We start from the raw sequence: 16521 nt of genomic DNA on the forward strand, positions 1-16521 counted from the left end.
CTTAAGACAACCGTCTCAACACTAGGAGACTCTTAAAATCAGTCAAAGATAACAGCGTTTTTCATTCATTCTCAGATTTAACAGAATGAAGAACGATAAACCTCTGTATTAATTAATCGACATTCTTCTGCTAACAGCAAAAATAGAGCAGCTGTTATAAATCACACAGCTCTCATGGCTTTCGAGGTTGCAATTTCTGAAGGTATAAACACCCGTCTTTGAAACCTCTATTTAATGCAGCTCACTGGCCATCCATACGAAAATTCACAGGAAGACGCTAAGGTGAGCTGAAGACCTTTCCAAACAGGAAGAATTCTAAAGAAACAGTATAGAAGACAGTCAAAAAGAATGAAGATGTCAGTTCGTGTTTCTTTACTTTTCGGTAAGTAAAGCTGGCTAATAAAATAATACTGTTATCTTGTTAGCAAGCACTAAAAATTGCTTACAGAATATTGATCAAAAATCAGTTCGAAAGTTTTCACATTTATTCTTTAATCCTTTAATGTAAAATCTTAGAAAAGCGATTACACTGGAAAAAATTTGCTTAAAAATTTCAAAAAACGAAAAAAATGAAAAATTAATACTCGACATGCTTGAGATGCCTGATACTTGAAATGCTTTGAGACGTAATATGAAAGATGTTTCGCAAAAGTATTTCATGACAAACTTCTTGTAATGGTTTACGTGTCCATTTATCCAATACCTTTTTAAACAACAAGTTTTATATCTAGATTTTCAGCTACAATTTATCCTTGTCATTATCCAGCAGTTTGGCGAATAGATAATCTTTATTTTTGACACAAGAAAAGACTAATTCAAATAAAAAGAGCTTGTATTTTTTGCTGACATGCTACATCTTCTTTTGGTGTTTCTTCCCTAGTACTTTTTCTATTGTCTGTCCTACGCTAGCTCATGTTAACTTAATCGAGAACATCAGGACTACTCTTCTTTACATCTTGAAGTTCGAATTTCAATAAAAAGTGTGAGTTTTCATCTCTCCTCTACATCAAAAAGAACTCAGCCGAAATACCGCTAAAAAAATTAATCGACTCCTGCTGTTAACTTTTTTTAACATGATTGCAAGATCAGCTGGGTATTCTAACTCAAGGTTCATTTAGCATAAAAACTTTTCTCTAACAAGGGTCTTTATCCATTTAATTGGAAGAAGTTGCAAACATTTTTAGCAGTAAAATCTTTAATGCTTTTCATACGTGTTTTAAAGTGTTAAGCATATATGCTCGAGCAAAGGGAAGACTTTAAGGACTTAATTATGTAATTCATCAATAAATAAAGCTCAAGTACCAATGCTGGAAAACAAACATTTAATTTACTCTATTACTCATACAACATGCAAAGCAGAGAAGTACCACACGCAGCAGTATATTTTTGCGTTTATTTTCGGAAAATTTACGTAAAATTTGCTTTTCTCGCATGAAGATATAGAAATTCTCTTCGCAAACCTATTCATAAAAATAATTTTGGGAAATTCAGATCTCAGTATCAACCAATCGCAGAAGAAAGGAAGAAGGTAAAATAAAGGCGAACGCTGATTTCTGTCTGAAAAAATAAAGCCAACGCAGGTTGTCAACTACACAAGCGATGCGCTAATATCAAAGTGGCGATCAACATGCTGCCGGGTTTTAAAGACGTCAATCGACTATTTCTAACAAGCAACCTGCGGGATTCGCTATGGTGCGCGGCTGCTTACAATAACAGTCCTTCTACGTAAAACATATTTTCAAAATTAGGACAATAATTCTTCATCAAATCAAGTCAATAAGAGACCGAAACCCATAATCTAGACCGTCAAATAATTCTACTGATCTAAGTTGACAAAATTCTAGTTAAGCTTCATAAAAGTCTATTATCAAAATGGAAAATAAAATATAAGCATTCAAATCAATTGAATTTGTTGTATTGCGATTTAAAATGCACTGCGAATTTCACTTAAATAAACTTCAACCAAGCAATGCCTTCTGGTTTGACGGCTGTAAGTGTTAAATTTCATTCGATTGGCTTTTGAACAAATAGAAGTTCTCTGCCTCTTCTACTTCTTTTCCTTCTCTGTCTTCTCTTCTCCGCACAAATGATGCGATTTCTTATCAAGCAAAAGGAAATAAAAATTTGAATTCAAAACCATATTTCAATCGATAGTTTAGACTGGAAATGCCGAGCGGAGGATGGAACGTGTGATGTGATGTCTTTAAATACGAAGAGCAAAGCCTTTGATTTAATAGATCGACTCAAGCTTGTACGCAATAACTCTCAAATTTTGTGGATGAACATTAACAGACCAAATTTAAGCAGTCTCTCTAAGAGTCATGATGCTCATGGCTGACACAATGTTAGACACAAGGAAGATTACAAAATTGTTCATCTTATGATCTCTAAATAGTCGTCAAGAAAAATAATTCGTAAGTTATCAAACTATCAGAATATATCCCTTATTCAATAGAATGAGCTTTAAGTGCATGCAGCAATGTTTGAAAAAGACAAAATCTTCATTTGATATATTGCTAAGCTTCTTCTTTAACAGCTTAAAACGCAAACTATGCTTCAAAGTGTTTCGTTTTTGTTTCTAATATCTTTATAAAGCCAAGAAAAGATCCGAAAACGCAAACGGATGACACTTTCTCAAGACAAGGTGACAAGCACAAGCCGTGAAGACTCGCATTTCTCACAAAAACCCAAAAGCGAGGCTTTATTTTGGGCAGCTTTGCTAGGTTTCCTTACGAATCTGAAAGATTTTGAAGATAATATATTCAAATCCTCGAGGCTTTTCTAGCAAGTCGTAGAGAAGTGCATCAGCTGCTGGCGAGAATTCATGGTTTCACAGAAGAAATCATCCCTTAAGAACGTCTTGAAACAACTAAGAATTTTGTTTTTACAACAAAAGTTGTATAAATCACGTAAACATTTAAAAATCATGAATATTTCTTCTCTTAACTGCAAATTCTAAAACAATTGTCGTAACTGGATTTCCACCAAAAGAAAAATCCAATAGCCTTAAAAAATGCAATCATCTTTAAGCAAGCACCAATTCTTTGATCATTATTAAACTATAGACTTTCTTGTCAGTTTTGTTGTATAAACATCAAACATATTTCCACATGATGGAAGTTTATATCAAAGATCAGACAGGTTTATGATAGAACCTGTCCTAATCAATTTATGCTGGTCATTATGCGTCTTCGTAAGTAACTAAATTAAAACATTTCCATAAAAGAAAATTATTCGAAAACATTCAGGTCTTTTACTAAGACATTCACATGTAGCCAAGCATACTTGTAGCAGCCCCATATCCCAAATCAAAGGCCTGTTGCCAGATATAGAAAAAATGGCAATCTAGCTTACTTTCCATAAAGAAATGATTTGGATTAAAGATTGAAATTGTAAATTCAAAGACAGACAAAAGCACATGTGTCTATTTCTGTGAAGGATATATTTAATGGTTACAAATTCTAAGGAGTTAAGGCTGTTAGAAGCGCTAGATTCTGCTAATGCAGTCTTGTTGCAAAAAAGACCGTGGAAATTTTCGCAGGAAACAGTCAAAGATCCTGAACGTTGACACATCAAACATCTGATAGGGTTGCAGTGAAGAAAGTGAACGCATTTGTGTAGCATAATATGACAGCACTAGTGTAATAAATAGCACTTGATAGTACAGCTGGTGGCAAGAGGAGGCGAATGTAGCATATAAGAATGTAGCAGTTCAGCTCAGAGATCTCATAGCTACTTATGGAAATCTATCTGAACTTTTCATGATATACTACCGCCTATAAAAAGTACTTAAAAATAGCTTTGAAAAAACTAATATTTTGATACATACTGAAGCTTTTTGCTTAACACTCTTCAGAATAAAAAACGTCAGAGCATAGATCGAGTTAGGGAACATATTAGCTACGCTGTAGTGGATCAGAATTAGCCATTCAAAAACGCGAGCACATGACTTTTATCGTTGCTCAATCCGCACTGCTTGCCTAAAGAAAATATTACTAATGGAGTCCAAAAGTGAAAAAGAAAGCCTTCTATACATTCAAAAATGAAAAACCAAGACACGGACTTATTTTTGATTGATATGACTGTTTTTAGAGCCTTGTCATTGACACTGTCCTTTATCAATAGGATTTTCCTTAACAACCGGTCTATGAAAATAATATTTCCATTGCTTTCCATTTCACATTGACGTACATCGCACTTTTCAAAATGCTTAAACGTCTCTTCCCCTTTGTAACGTATAATAAATGGTTTTGCCAAGAAAAAGTTAGTGATGGTATAATTTGCGCTTTTACCAGATTTATCTGTCCAGGAGTTATTGCTGGTTTTTTGGAATTTTTCTACTTGGCGGTGATTTTTCGGATTTCATTTCCAATTGGTTTTCCTTAACTTCAAAAATGTGTGGTTATCAATAAATTCTTTTGGCAAAGCAAAAGCCATGCAAGAAACTAAGGATCTAGGAGGAAGTGTCTACATGTTGAATAAAGCATGAAGAAAAATTAAATTGCTGCCCACACATTAATGAACAATATACTTCCCACAAATAATACCCAATTTGTCAATCCTACAATACTGCGATCCAGCATGTCAATTGGTACACTACGTAATTGTTAGAAATTTACTTCGATTTGTTATGCTATTGATTCAGAATGTTCAGACATAGAAGCTGAAAAATAGATTGTGCGTTACCCATTACTTTTTGGACACCAATCCAGTCAGTGTAAGGAGAACAAAGGTCGATTTATTTTCTGCGTTAGTTTAGTTAATTCTTAGATGTTTAGATAGTGCTTTTGATGAATAAGGGTGGAATAGAATACAGGATGGAGATGGTTTTCAAAGATTACATTTTAATTGTTTGATTACATTATAATTGTTTGATTACATTATATATAAAGGTAAGGGCAAGAATACTCTATGTGTCATTGTGCGATTTGTCGTGGCAAGATGCCCGATTTATCGTGGTGACAAATTACAATGGTTTCCAGAGCTATAAATACATCATTTCTTTAATACTTTTTGCCGAATTGAAACGCCCCTGCTCATTAGCTAATTAGATATTGTCTGGATGGTTTCATTCAGTTAAGCGATATTCTTCACACAAAGATATTTGTAAGGGGAAACAGATTTCAGGAGCCCTACTTTGTTGGAGTTCTTAATAAAATGAATGGCAAGCGCCATCTTTCTTTCAAATTGTAACAGTATTAGCCTATCTGGAAAGCAAAAAACTCATAACAACAGATTTTACCCTCCAATGACGTAACACGCATTCAATTGATATATCATATCTCTTGTGGCGGTTTCGTTTTACTAAGTTGGGCTAGATATATAAGAAAAACTACTTATCGAGCATGACCCAGAGAGCACTTAAAACACATGCAGCAGAGAGATTATCTTTCGAGCACTGGTGTTATAAATGCTTCAAGCAAAATGCCTTTATTATCAGAAAAAGCAAACACAGGCATCAAAATCTATTAACTACATAGTATAAATTTTCGGTTCAATTTATCTTTATACTTTATGTTGATGATTTCTTTCCAGGACTACATAAAATTGTTAAAGATATCGGAATTCACTATTTTTATCTACAACTGTTTCATATCAAGTGATTGCGATTCTGTTTATGCTGTTATACCGACAAAGTGTAGCTAAAAATCAGCGGCGATTTCAAAAATGTGCTTTATAAAGTAACGAATTGCTTCCCAAACTGTTGGCGATATGATAGCCGCTAAGAGGTACATTATTTATTGATTGCCAAAATTTCAAATCAGGTCATGAAATTCTTACATCGTACTCTAAAGATTGCTTGTGACAATGCGCACGTGCGTTTCATAATGGACTAGGAACGGATAAGAACAAAATGAATTTACAGTCGTAAATCGTAAATAGATGATCGTTTAGTACTGGATAGAGCCTCCAAGAGGACGTGATTGGTGTGATGAGCTTATAGTGTAAACGTCCTGTTCAAAAATAGTAAGTTTTACTTAACATGAATGCAAAGGATTAACAGATAGATAAATCAATCATCCAGGCTGTAGTGGGCGTTATTAAGTTGCTTCGTTTGAGCCAAAACCACAATACTGGCTGTTTGTGAATTAGATACATACCACACGACGCAGCTCTCGGAGAAGCCAACCATATTGTAAGGGACTTTAATAGGAGAACAAGCCCTGAATAAAATGTTTAAACGAAGGAAACGGGTCGCAAATAGACTCAGACGGAAACTGGCTCTATATCAAAGTAGGTCCTTAAAGGCTTCGTCTAGAACCAAAATATTGTTTAAACGCAAGACTCTTTCGGCACAACTTGAGAGAAAAATACTGTATAAACGAGGAAACCTCAGACACTGGCTACACGATAGAAATGTCGCACATTTATTCGAATATTATTCAAAAAATTCAAACAAAGTTTAAAACAAAAATTCATTTCATTGAAGAGGGCTGTTCAAATATAATGTGAATACGGCATCACAAGCATCAGAGTAGATAACAAAGAAGTAATTTTACACAAATCAGTACAAATTTTATAGAAATCATCAGGGAGGAAAACTCGAGAAATTCAACAAAGCAAGTGCTTTTTAAAGCATTCATAAATGGAAAATGTGGATTCTAGATGATTTTGGCCATTTTGATGAAAGAAATATTTTTAAAATGGAAATTGGCTAATTGTTTTCAGATTACAAGCCTAGGATTTTTAAAATGCTAAACATTGAGATGGGCTGCAGTTATTGAAACTGACTCAAAATCGATTTTTCCTAAACAATTAACTGTTACAATGACAACTCCTTTGCCTTCAAAAAACATGATTTGCAAATGTCGTCTGGCAATTTAAGTGCTATTTTCAAGGCAGGCTTAGTCGCATCAGAAGGCAGTTTTTACAATAGGTTTTTAAATTATGTGTAGATAATTATTTGAATTGTAAAGAATTTACAACAGTAATTTTTGCAAAATTCAAACAACAAATGGTATGATTGCAAAATTTTGCTTGTGTGACATAATAATGTCTTTCAATTCACATGTCGTGAACGAAGCTAATCAAGACAAGCCGTTGGTATAGGCAGCTTTGTTATTGAAATTCAAAATTAAACAACTGCCTTTCTTACTATTTTCATAATCCTGCATTGATTCAAAAAAATTCGTTGCAATCGATGTAGTTTGGTATTCAGAACTTAACTAGCCTCTTTCAAACAAAAATATTATGATGCTAAAAATGAAGTGTTTTGGATTTTTAGCTTTGGATACCTAAAAATGCTTTTAAAATACTTAAACCATGGCAGCTTAATGCCAACAATACTATTTCATTGTTAAACATGTCTTCAGTTAAGTACCGCCCATTCGCTCTCCACTCTGATAGTGTACCTAACGATAAAGCCGGACAGTGTAACATATTGTTTAGCATAGGCTAAAATAATTTCCACCAAGTATTCGAAAACGATGATTAAATTGATACCATAAAAGCTATGTTAAACGTTTGGAGCACAAATACTCAAAGAATTATTGCCGTATGGACAATCAATGGATATATTCCTTTCCAATGTTTTCGAGACTAACTACAGAATAACTAGAATTTCCTCCACAAACAATTAAGTCACTTTTTGGTTGGAATACCTGGGTACAATATGCATTATCTATTTAGCAAAATGCTGCTTTGAAAGCAATTAAAAAAAACTCGACTGCACAATCTCAAACAGCTTCAAAGCTAAGAAATATATACAACCAGTTGTGGATCGAAATAGGCCAATAAGAAACGCTAACACATCACTGTTGAGTTTGCAAATTAGTACTGCTTATTTAAAATGAAAATAGCTTGTGATCTAAAGAAAATAAACAAAAATCAACAGAGCATACCTAGAGTACAAAAGTGCAGGTGCATTCTACCCGGTACTGCAGGCAGGTTACCCGGTACATCGCCATGTTGCAAGTATCGTTTCCTGAAGGCTAGGTTTAATTGTTCCTTCACGCCTATCTTAATTGTTCCTTCATGACGTTTCGTTACCTTGTACGTCAGCGCCTCGTTAGATTGTATTTACTGTTGATGTTATCAAGACAATTTGGTATTCAAAATTCATCCTCTAGGGTTATAGAATGTATGCTTAGCGTTTAATCTTGTCACATATCTTGAATGCAATGAACTTTAGCCATTGAAGCTCATTCCCTGGTGTATTCTTGGTACATAGATACATTCCTTACCAAGAATGGCAATACCCAAAAGCTATATTAAAAGCATCAAATGACATCAAGGAAAACCATTCAAAACATTGCGAAATCAAACCCCACTGCAGGAACATAGGCAGGCTTTTCGATAAGATATACTAAAGTTTCCAATACATCAAAAACACAATTGTCTGAGACCTTATTGAAATATTGGTTTCGCTTTTTGTGTCGGAAGCCAGGTTACTTTCTAATTGCTTATAATCCCATTTTTCAGTTATTCTCGCCGTCACACTATGCAGCTCTGGAGGTATGTTTCTGGCAAGGCTATTTACATTATTTTCTCAATGTTAAGGTTTAAAATCACTTGGCAGTTGAGTTAACTATTGTAACTCCGCAACTAGTTTTCTTAAGCATTTAGAACAATCTAAAGTTATGTTCTGTTATATTGATGACATAATATTCATATTTTTTATTGTTACCATGAGCTTTTATAATTTGCTAGACTGTAGTTCTTAACTACTAGTATTTTTAAAGTTAGATAAAGTGACATGACGGCCTGCCTAAATTTATTTCAATAAAAATTATAAAGGACTTGCCAATCTCCTGTAAAATAGCTGTGATGCATTCAGATACGGCCACCACAATCCACCAAGCTGACTTTTCATGTTATACACTTAGAAAACTCTAGTCTACAAAAGCTAACTATTTTCTAGATGCGAAAACTATATAGATGCAATATTTGGAGAAATTAATCCAGCTTTTAGAAGCTATTTGACATGACTTAATATAGACCGATCTCAATAGGTTTTGAACATAAGATGTGATGTGTCGGTAATGTTACATTAATCCTGACAAATATTAAGCATATTGTTAGCAGTTATAAAAAGAATGAATTCGTTTGAATCAGTTAATTAAAGCTCCAGATGCTTGTCAAGTACAGGCTTATAGTTATTAACATCAAGGTAACTTGTTGCCACGAAAGCAGCATGAAAAACAAAAGCTCTTTATGTGTATTTGTCCAACATTTACCAAATAATCGCATTAGGCGTGGGTCTCTAAGTCTTAGTCGAACCAAAGTATGTACAGCTCTGTCTAAACGACATAGATCGAGCGCTCTTTGGCAGATCAGTAAGCAATGATTTTAACAAAGGTGAATTAAATGCGTCTTTTAACAAACATTTTCTAGAAAGTGTGTAGGTGCTTGTCTTTATTTGTCATCAAATCATCATTGTTTGCATATGCCCTTATGGGTAACAATGTTTAATTTTGGTGTAAAATTTGAGGTAAAAACTTACATTTCCATGTTCCTATTTATCTTGTAAGCTTCAAGTATGTGCAAAAGAACGTTGACAAAACGCTTGCTGAAAATGATTGGAGTAGACCCACATAAAACTCCATGCATGATTAACACAAGACGAGGCAAGTAATTTCCCCATTGTTTGCTATCTACTTACTCAGTTTCTTGGGTAGAGTTGCTGGATTGATGTTAATGCAGCATTAATTAGTTCTTCTTGACAAAGCTTTAATTGCGAGACGCAGCATCTAAGGATTGTCTGCTGAAATGGTTTTTTCAGGGCACCCATTAATCTAGCTTCAATATTACCTCAATTTCTTCACAAAGCACTAGCCTTAATAAACTCGCATGCACTCTTCTTAACACAAATTGTCTTGGCAAAAAATGATGGACATATGACAAGCAATGCAAATATTTGTTGTCTAAAGAAGCTTTGCTATGCTGATATGATCCGTTCATGCATGATATTTCAGGGAAATAACTGCACAAAAGGATTGGTTGTATAATTGATTGAACAGACTAGAAAACTTTGGTCGTCGTTATATGAACATTGTCCCTGCACATGGAGTAAATTTGAAGTAAATTAAATGCCTTGTTCTTTAATACAGGATTGTGGTGCAATGAAAGAAAGGCGGATTGCAAAAAAATCTTAAAAACAAAATTGAGAAGTAGTTACTTATAAGACGACTTAGCCCCCAAGCCACCGAGGGCCCCTTAGAGGCCACTTCAGCCCCTGAGAGTCTAAAAAAGCCCTTCGCAGCCCCTGAGAGCTCCAATATCGAGAAAGGCCTTCCTTTTTCTAGCTTACTATAAAAACATTGACTAACAGCCATAAACTTTTTGCAGATATGGCACGTTTCATAGACACAGCTATAGATGACATCAGAGAGCGAGGTAAGCCACTCTAGATCAACTCTTTCCTCGATCAAAAAGCAAAACATTCAAGAACCAACATAAATCCAAGCATAAAACAGGACATTTTTATAATAATAACGAAACGTAACAGAAAAATTTATTGTCAGCCAAAGTATTTCATGGCTCTTTAACTAGTATAAATAAAATTTCTGATTTTTTTAAAGCTTTCCTGGAAGATGAAGAAATCGATATTGACAAAGCGTGGCCTTGTAAGTTGCAAAACAGCACTTTATATGTTAAAAATCTATATGATTATAACGAATTTTATGCTTCCGAAATCATACAGCAAGAAAGGTATCACGTAAAAAGACTGCATTACATTTCAAATAAGCAGCTTTCAATTGCTAGGCCAACGAAAATTAATGACAAATCAAGTATGTCTATTTTGATTTTATAGCTGTCTCAATCATAGCAAAACAATATATGATGCACTATTCTTCGTGCGCATAAAACGATATTTGAAAGACATTTTTGGCAATTTGAGAAATCAAACAAACATGCAATACAAGGTTAACGACTATCTATGAAGGAATGAACTAACATTATTGTTAGACTAACAATATGAAGTTAGGACGGAGCATCAACTTGAAGCCTTTTAATTTTGATGGTTGATCTGATGTCCTAGTTTATTTTCAAACGTGGAACCACTTTTCAAGCCATCCATTATACGGCCGGCCCACATTCAAACAAGCCTTGCATACATTTGCGGGTTGATGGCTCTTTTAGCGCCCATTAATATAGTCACATGCAACTCTTCTTCAAAAAAACTATTGTAAGTAGCGCAGAAAAGTAGAGAAGTTACATACTCAAGGATTTTCGTTAGACACTCTTCTTGCAAAACGTTGCAAAAAACAACAGCAAAATTTGAAATTGTCTGTTGTGAAATTTTGCGACACCAAAGAATCAATTGATACAACTTATCCTATAACTGTAAAATCGAATATAGAGTATTTTTGGAAATAACATATTTTTCTTTATTGTAGTGGCTAAAAGAGGGTATGGACAATACGACGGCCAATACTGTTGCAGCCCTACTTGCGACCGCTACATGGCACATATGAATATAAAGCCAAAATTTGTAGAGTGCTGAAACTTGTACAGGTGTCCGTACCTCAGTAATATTCTTTAGAACATTGAACGTAGTGCAGTAGACTAATCTATGCTTGTAAAGTTGTAATAATTTTTCAATAATGCCAGTAGGGATAATTAAAAACTAACAAATAGCAACACTGGAATACATGCAAAGAAGTTCTAGGAACTGGCTATCCTCTTCCTAGAATTATTTCGGGAAACAGCAAATCTGACAGCTTAAATTTGAATGGCTTTGTATTCTGTGTTCTTGAAGAAATTGTCTTACGGAAAGATGTACGTGAGTGTGAATTATAAATTAAATTGCTGCTTTACGAATAACTGTAGAATAGCTATACGTGAAAGCATAAAACATTTTGGTGTTTCTTTGCTCATTATCTAACTTGCTGCATAAGGACCGTAAAAACCGGGGGCATGGGCGGGGCTTGTACACACAATAATTTGATATGAAAAAATTGTGCTACATGCCAATTGCTAGTAGCTACCCCCTTTTGTAAACGTTGTTACGCAACATCTCCCTAACCTTGGGTACCAGACTCACTTTATATAGAATGGGTATTATATTTACATGTAATACTCACTTTATATAAATTTCATGTGAAGTGAGTCTGGTTTCCAAGGTATATCTCCCTATTAAGAACACTTTGTTATGAAACTGTGCTGTGTTGACAGCGGTAGAAATTTAGAATAAAAAGGAGTGTTAGTTTGCTTGACAGAAATTCTTGTCACTTTAAAGAATGAAACTATTCCAATACAGACAGACTAAAATGATGAATAATCATGAGAATAAAAGTTTTCTATAATTTTTGCGTTTTGCAGTATCCCTAAAACACTTCCAATCGTTCTAAGAATAAACGACAAGGGAAAAGCTGATTTTTTGTCTACAAAAAAACAAAACTTGTCCTAAAAATATTAATGAACAATTTTTTGGCGGTACATAACTTGAAAATTACTTTGAAAAAAGCAAAAATTTTACAACAAATTAGCTAAAAGCTTTTTCGCCTGACACTCCTCAGAGCATAAAACGTCAGAATAAGGGTCCGAAAGAACACGATAAAAAATATATACCCAGTTGTGGGTCGAAATAGGCCAATCAGAAAAAAACAAGCACAAGGCTGGTATAGTTGCCCAATCAGTGCCGCATGCCTAAAAAAAATTACCACAGGAGTCCAAGAGAGAAACCGAACTCCTTCTGTCTACACAATGGCAACTTTTTTGTTTGTATGTAGATCGACTCTAAAACTGCTAGCTGGAAGGACGACCGGGCTCTGCCCATCATCCGAAACATGTCGTCATTATAGAGTTTTGCACACTCTGGGATGTCTAAAAGATGTTGACCGATGGCAGAATCACTTATTTTAACAGTGTTTCTAGACCTACAAGATCGAGAAGGCTGTTATTTTTGAGGGGCAGTTTTGTTTCTTATGTTGGAAGGAACATGCTGTTTATCCTATCCCCCAATCTTTGAGTTGTGCGCCCTACGTAGCCAGAATCACATTGGCACGTAAATTCATGAATAACGGAACTTGTTTAGCTGGTAGGAACGCAATCCTTATTCTAACGTTTTATGCTCTGAGGAGTGTCAGACAAGAAAGCTTTTAGCCAATATGTTGTAAAATCTTTGCTTTTTTCAAAGCCATTTTAAAAATAATAATAATAGACAACACAACTGCAAAAGATTGACGAATTTTAAAATAACGTTTTGCCACGAATACGTTCTGCAACATTTTTTTCAGAAATGGTCATATAAAACAATAAAAGAAGTTTTATGGAACAAAATTTTCAAATCGATCCTTGAATAATGGATAGTCTTTGAAACAAAGCCCCAATGTTGGAAAGCCATCTTTTCTTCTAGACATAGAGTGAAGAAGATGGGAGCATGAGTGTAACAATGCTTTCAAGTGGGTAAATTGGGGACATAATTTTTGGGTGAATTTCGAGATATTTACTGCTTGTTAGAAAAAGCTTCTTCCTTCCAAAAAATAATTTGTCTCCGACTAGCCTTGAAATAAGACGCCATTTTTCGGAAAGGAGGCTCCTCAGATAGAGACAGCTATCAAATCTCCGTCCAATTTGGCGACCTCAACTTTCGTTTCAAAATAACTTTCAAAGTAAAACCAAATAATAACTTTCAATCGCTAACTGAAAAATTTCTATTCGTATTGTAAAATTTTGCTAAATTTTCGCTGACTCTTTGGACAGCCGACGATACTTAAATAGAGAGGTTAAAAATGTTTGTAAGGTCCGAAGTTCTCCGGTAATACGGTTGAAAAGCAATTCAACTCAATGACCAATTCACAGACGCTTGTAGCTACATAACGGTAAAAGTCATAAAAAATATACTAGCAGATTCTTGTTTAGGAGGCCTGATTACATCGTACTCTGAAATTAAATTTTGGGCTGGCGTGGCCCTTTAAAACTCGAATCAGCTTCGGTACCGAGTATGATCATAATGATTGCCATACAAAGGGGAATATCGAGCGAAAAGTCAATTTATACCATGTTTGGAGACCTAACCACAAGCTTGGTTTTAGGGGCTAGAAAATCCAAATGTGATTAACGTTTTAAAAGCCAGCTCTTTTGAAATGTTCATCAACACATCGACATTAACAAAGCTTGATTTGATAACAATGCGAATAGAAAATTATGCACGAAGCTTTCTTGGGGGTAAGGGGTTTATCTTTGTGGTGTAAAAGGAACGACAAAAAGAGAAAATCCCTAACTTATGGTAGTGCCAAACAACTAAAGCAGTTTTGTGGCATTTTTCGGCTTCTTTGGTGTTAATTGATCCAAAGAAGGGAATTATCTATTCCACATGTGAAATGGAAACCTAATGCACGCATGGATTTGCTATTTTCTGTTTAACTTCGTGTTTCAATCACATCTTTTTTAGGAAACTTGATTTCTAGTGGCTCTTTCAGTTTTAGATTTTACTTGAAAAACCAAATTGGGCATTGATACTTAGCAGAAATGCATATTTGGAATTTCCTGTGGCTTAACTTTGCAGGGTAAACTACGATTTGAGGTATTAAGGGTAAAGATTTTAGGCAATGGCTTAATTGATAGGAGTAAAAAAGCCATACCGTCTATCGATTGCGACCTCCCTTTTCAAATGTTCTAATTCTGAGCTAAATTGCTCGTGTAAAATTAGGCAACATTGAGATTAAAAAATGAGAAAGAGCAAGTGATTGAATCTATTTAAATTTGTTCAAAGAAATCTAACAGTGAAGATTTGTAGAGTAGGTCACGTTAGCAAAACGTGGATGCGAGGATGTCTCACTAACTAGGGCTGCAGACTATAGATCCAGGGATCTGGGGCTCGAGTCCCTGACATGACGAAATGTTTATTTAAAGTGAAGAGAGTCGCTAGCACTCTGTTATCCCAGGCTGTGAAATCACGGGTACTGTGTTGACGGGCCAACAGAATATTTGCGTTCACTTACAAACGCCCTTCATTCGCGATCTATTACAAGACACTGAGCGTTTCGGTTTTCAATGGAGTTTGAAGTATCATTGTGAGGGGTCCAATCATGTCAAGATGATATCCAATCCTACACAGGGGAAAAGAAACCTTTTGAGAATGTAAGAAAAATTTAATCAACTTTGCTACATCTGAAATAGGAGGGTCTTGTCTCCACTTCGCCTTAGTACCGCAGCCGTTGAGAAAACACGAACAAAGCTCTGCAAAAAACTCACTTATTTATTATTTTCACATTACAGGCGATTTCCTTTAAGTGGAATCTACCTTGATTTACAATAGAAGAGTACAGAGCCAACTTGGCCGATGTGACGACATTCTAAAGAGATAACTGCCTTTCGCAGTAAAGGACGCTTTTGGTCACACATATCCATCTTCGAAATGATAATTCCTTATATTTCCCGCGAAAAAACTGCTTATTAAAACTTATGAAGGATTATTGCAGAGGCATATGATCGTGGTAAAGGGGAAGTCGACGGAAATATGCTGAGCCATTCGTCCTGCTCTCCTCTTGGTGGGCCTCACACGATGCGACCACGTGAATTTGCATCGTACTGCCTTGAGAAGCTGGTATCGTCAAGGGCCAGTTGCGAACAACGGTTGCCAAAATCACATGAAACTACAGTGATCGCATCAAGAGCAAATGACTCTCTGCAGAAGATCCCTATTCTCCATGACAAAAGGCCTTTGATCAAGTAATTTAACAAAGTTGTCTATTATATTTACCTTCTTGCAGTTTTAAGCATTGTTCGTGTTAAAGTCTTTTCACCCCATACCTACCTAAATGGCTTGCCTACACATTAATTAAAATTGAACATTTACCTCAAAGAAAAGGTTTCTTTGGCTATTATTTTGAAGATTTTGGCAAGAGAATCTTTTCACACTTTCAAAGTATGTAATGTGCGTCACTATCAATCTATACAAAATTTTCTATCTAGAAAGGGAAAACAGTGGATCCAATTTATTTCCCCGTTCAGAATACGTAACTACTAGAATACGACAGAAACCAAGCATCACTAGTCTATTTTTAAAACTAGGAAAGACCATGGAACGAGAATTAAAGTATAAAACTAAAAGTGAAGATAATAGGAATAATAATGGACGAATGTTTTTCCGTTGATACACTTCACAAAGCTGAAAGGACCGTATTACAGAATTAACTTCAAAAATGATATAGGTTTCGCTAAAGTACTGTCTCTCGGTTTGAGAATTCCGCGATTGAAGTGTGAAAAAAATCTTAAGATACAAAGCAAAGATTTGGAAAAACAAAGATCGTGTTTTTATCTAATCTCGTCACAAAATGGGCAAAATTTCAGTGCATAGATTCAGTGGGTCATCGCTCAGAAGACAGCTAGTTTCATTACGAAAACAGATTCATTAGGTCGACGGTCGACACAAGCGCACAGAAAATCATAAAATCCGAGGCATTTACTCTTGAAAATTGTTTATCAACGATTTTACAGAAATTACAGATGTGAATACAGTTAACTTCATTCTTGTTATAAATACTGAATAAAAATTCACGCTTTGAGGCTATCGATGCATTAAGGAGAAATCCTTGTTGAGCCGGACAGCTGTCGATTTTCGACTGGAGTAAA

At 35.1% G+C, this 16521-nt stretch overlaps 1 protein-coding gene across 1 annotated transcript; it reads left to right on the forward strand.

Annotated features, from left to right (window-relative positions):
• Nucleotides 1-225: 225 nt before the first annotated feature.
• Nucleotides 226-11799, forward strand: LOC135692549 (uncharacterized). Its single transcript, XM_065210716.2, has 6 exons — nt 226-382; nt 8422-8454; nt 9471-9566; nt 10288-10335; nt 10521-10565; nt 11340-11799. The coding sequence occupies exons 1-6, from the start codon at nt 349-351 to the stop codon at nt 11444-11446; spliced, it is 363 nt and encodes a 120-aa protein (XP_065066788.1). The 5' UTR covers nt 226-348; the 3' UTR covers nt 11447-11799.
• Nucleotides 11800-16521: the final 4722 nt, after the last annotated feature.

The sequence above is a fragment of the Rhopilema esculentum genome, chromosome 3 (assembly GCF_057945365.1).
Source record: "Rhopilema esculentum isolate cy_ngs chromosome 3, ASM5794536v1, whole genome shotgun sequence".
Classification (NCBI taxonomy): Eukaryota; Metazoa; Cnidaria; class Scyphozoa; order Rhizostomeae; family Rhizostomatidae; genus Rhopilema; species Rhopilema esculentum.

What these genes read in the sequence shown, in the direction of transcription:
- LOC135692549 (XM_065210716.2), top strand. Translation starts at nt 349, where the DNA reads ATGAAGATGTCAGTTCGTGTTTCTTTACTTTTCG. An exon ending in TCGTGTTTCTTTACTTTTCG is followed by an intron (nt 383 to 8,421) that starts GTAAGTAAAGCT and finishes CCCATTTTTCAG; the next exon opens with TTATTCTCGCCGTCACACTA. An exon ending in TATTGACAAAGCGTGGCCTT is followed by an intron (nt 10,566 to 11,339) that starts GTAAGTTGCAAA and finishes TCTTTATTGTAG; the next exon opens with TGGCTAAAAGAGGGTATGGA.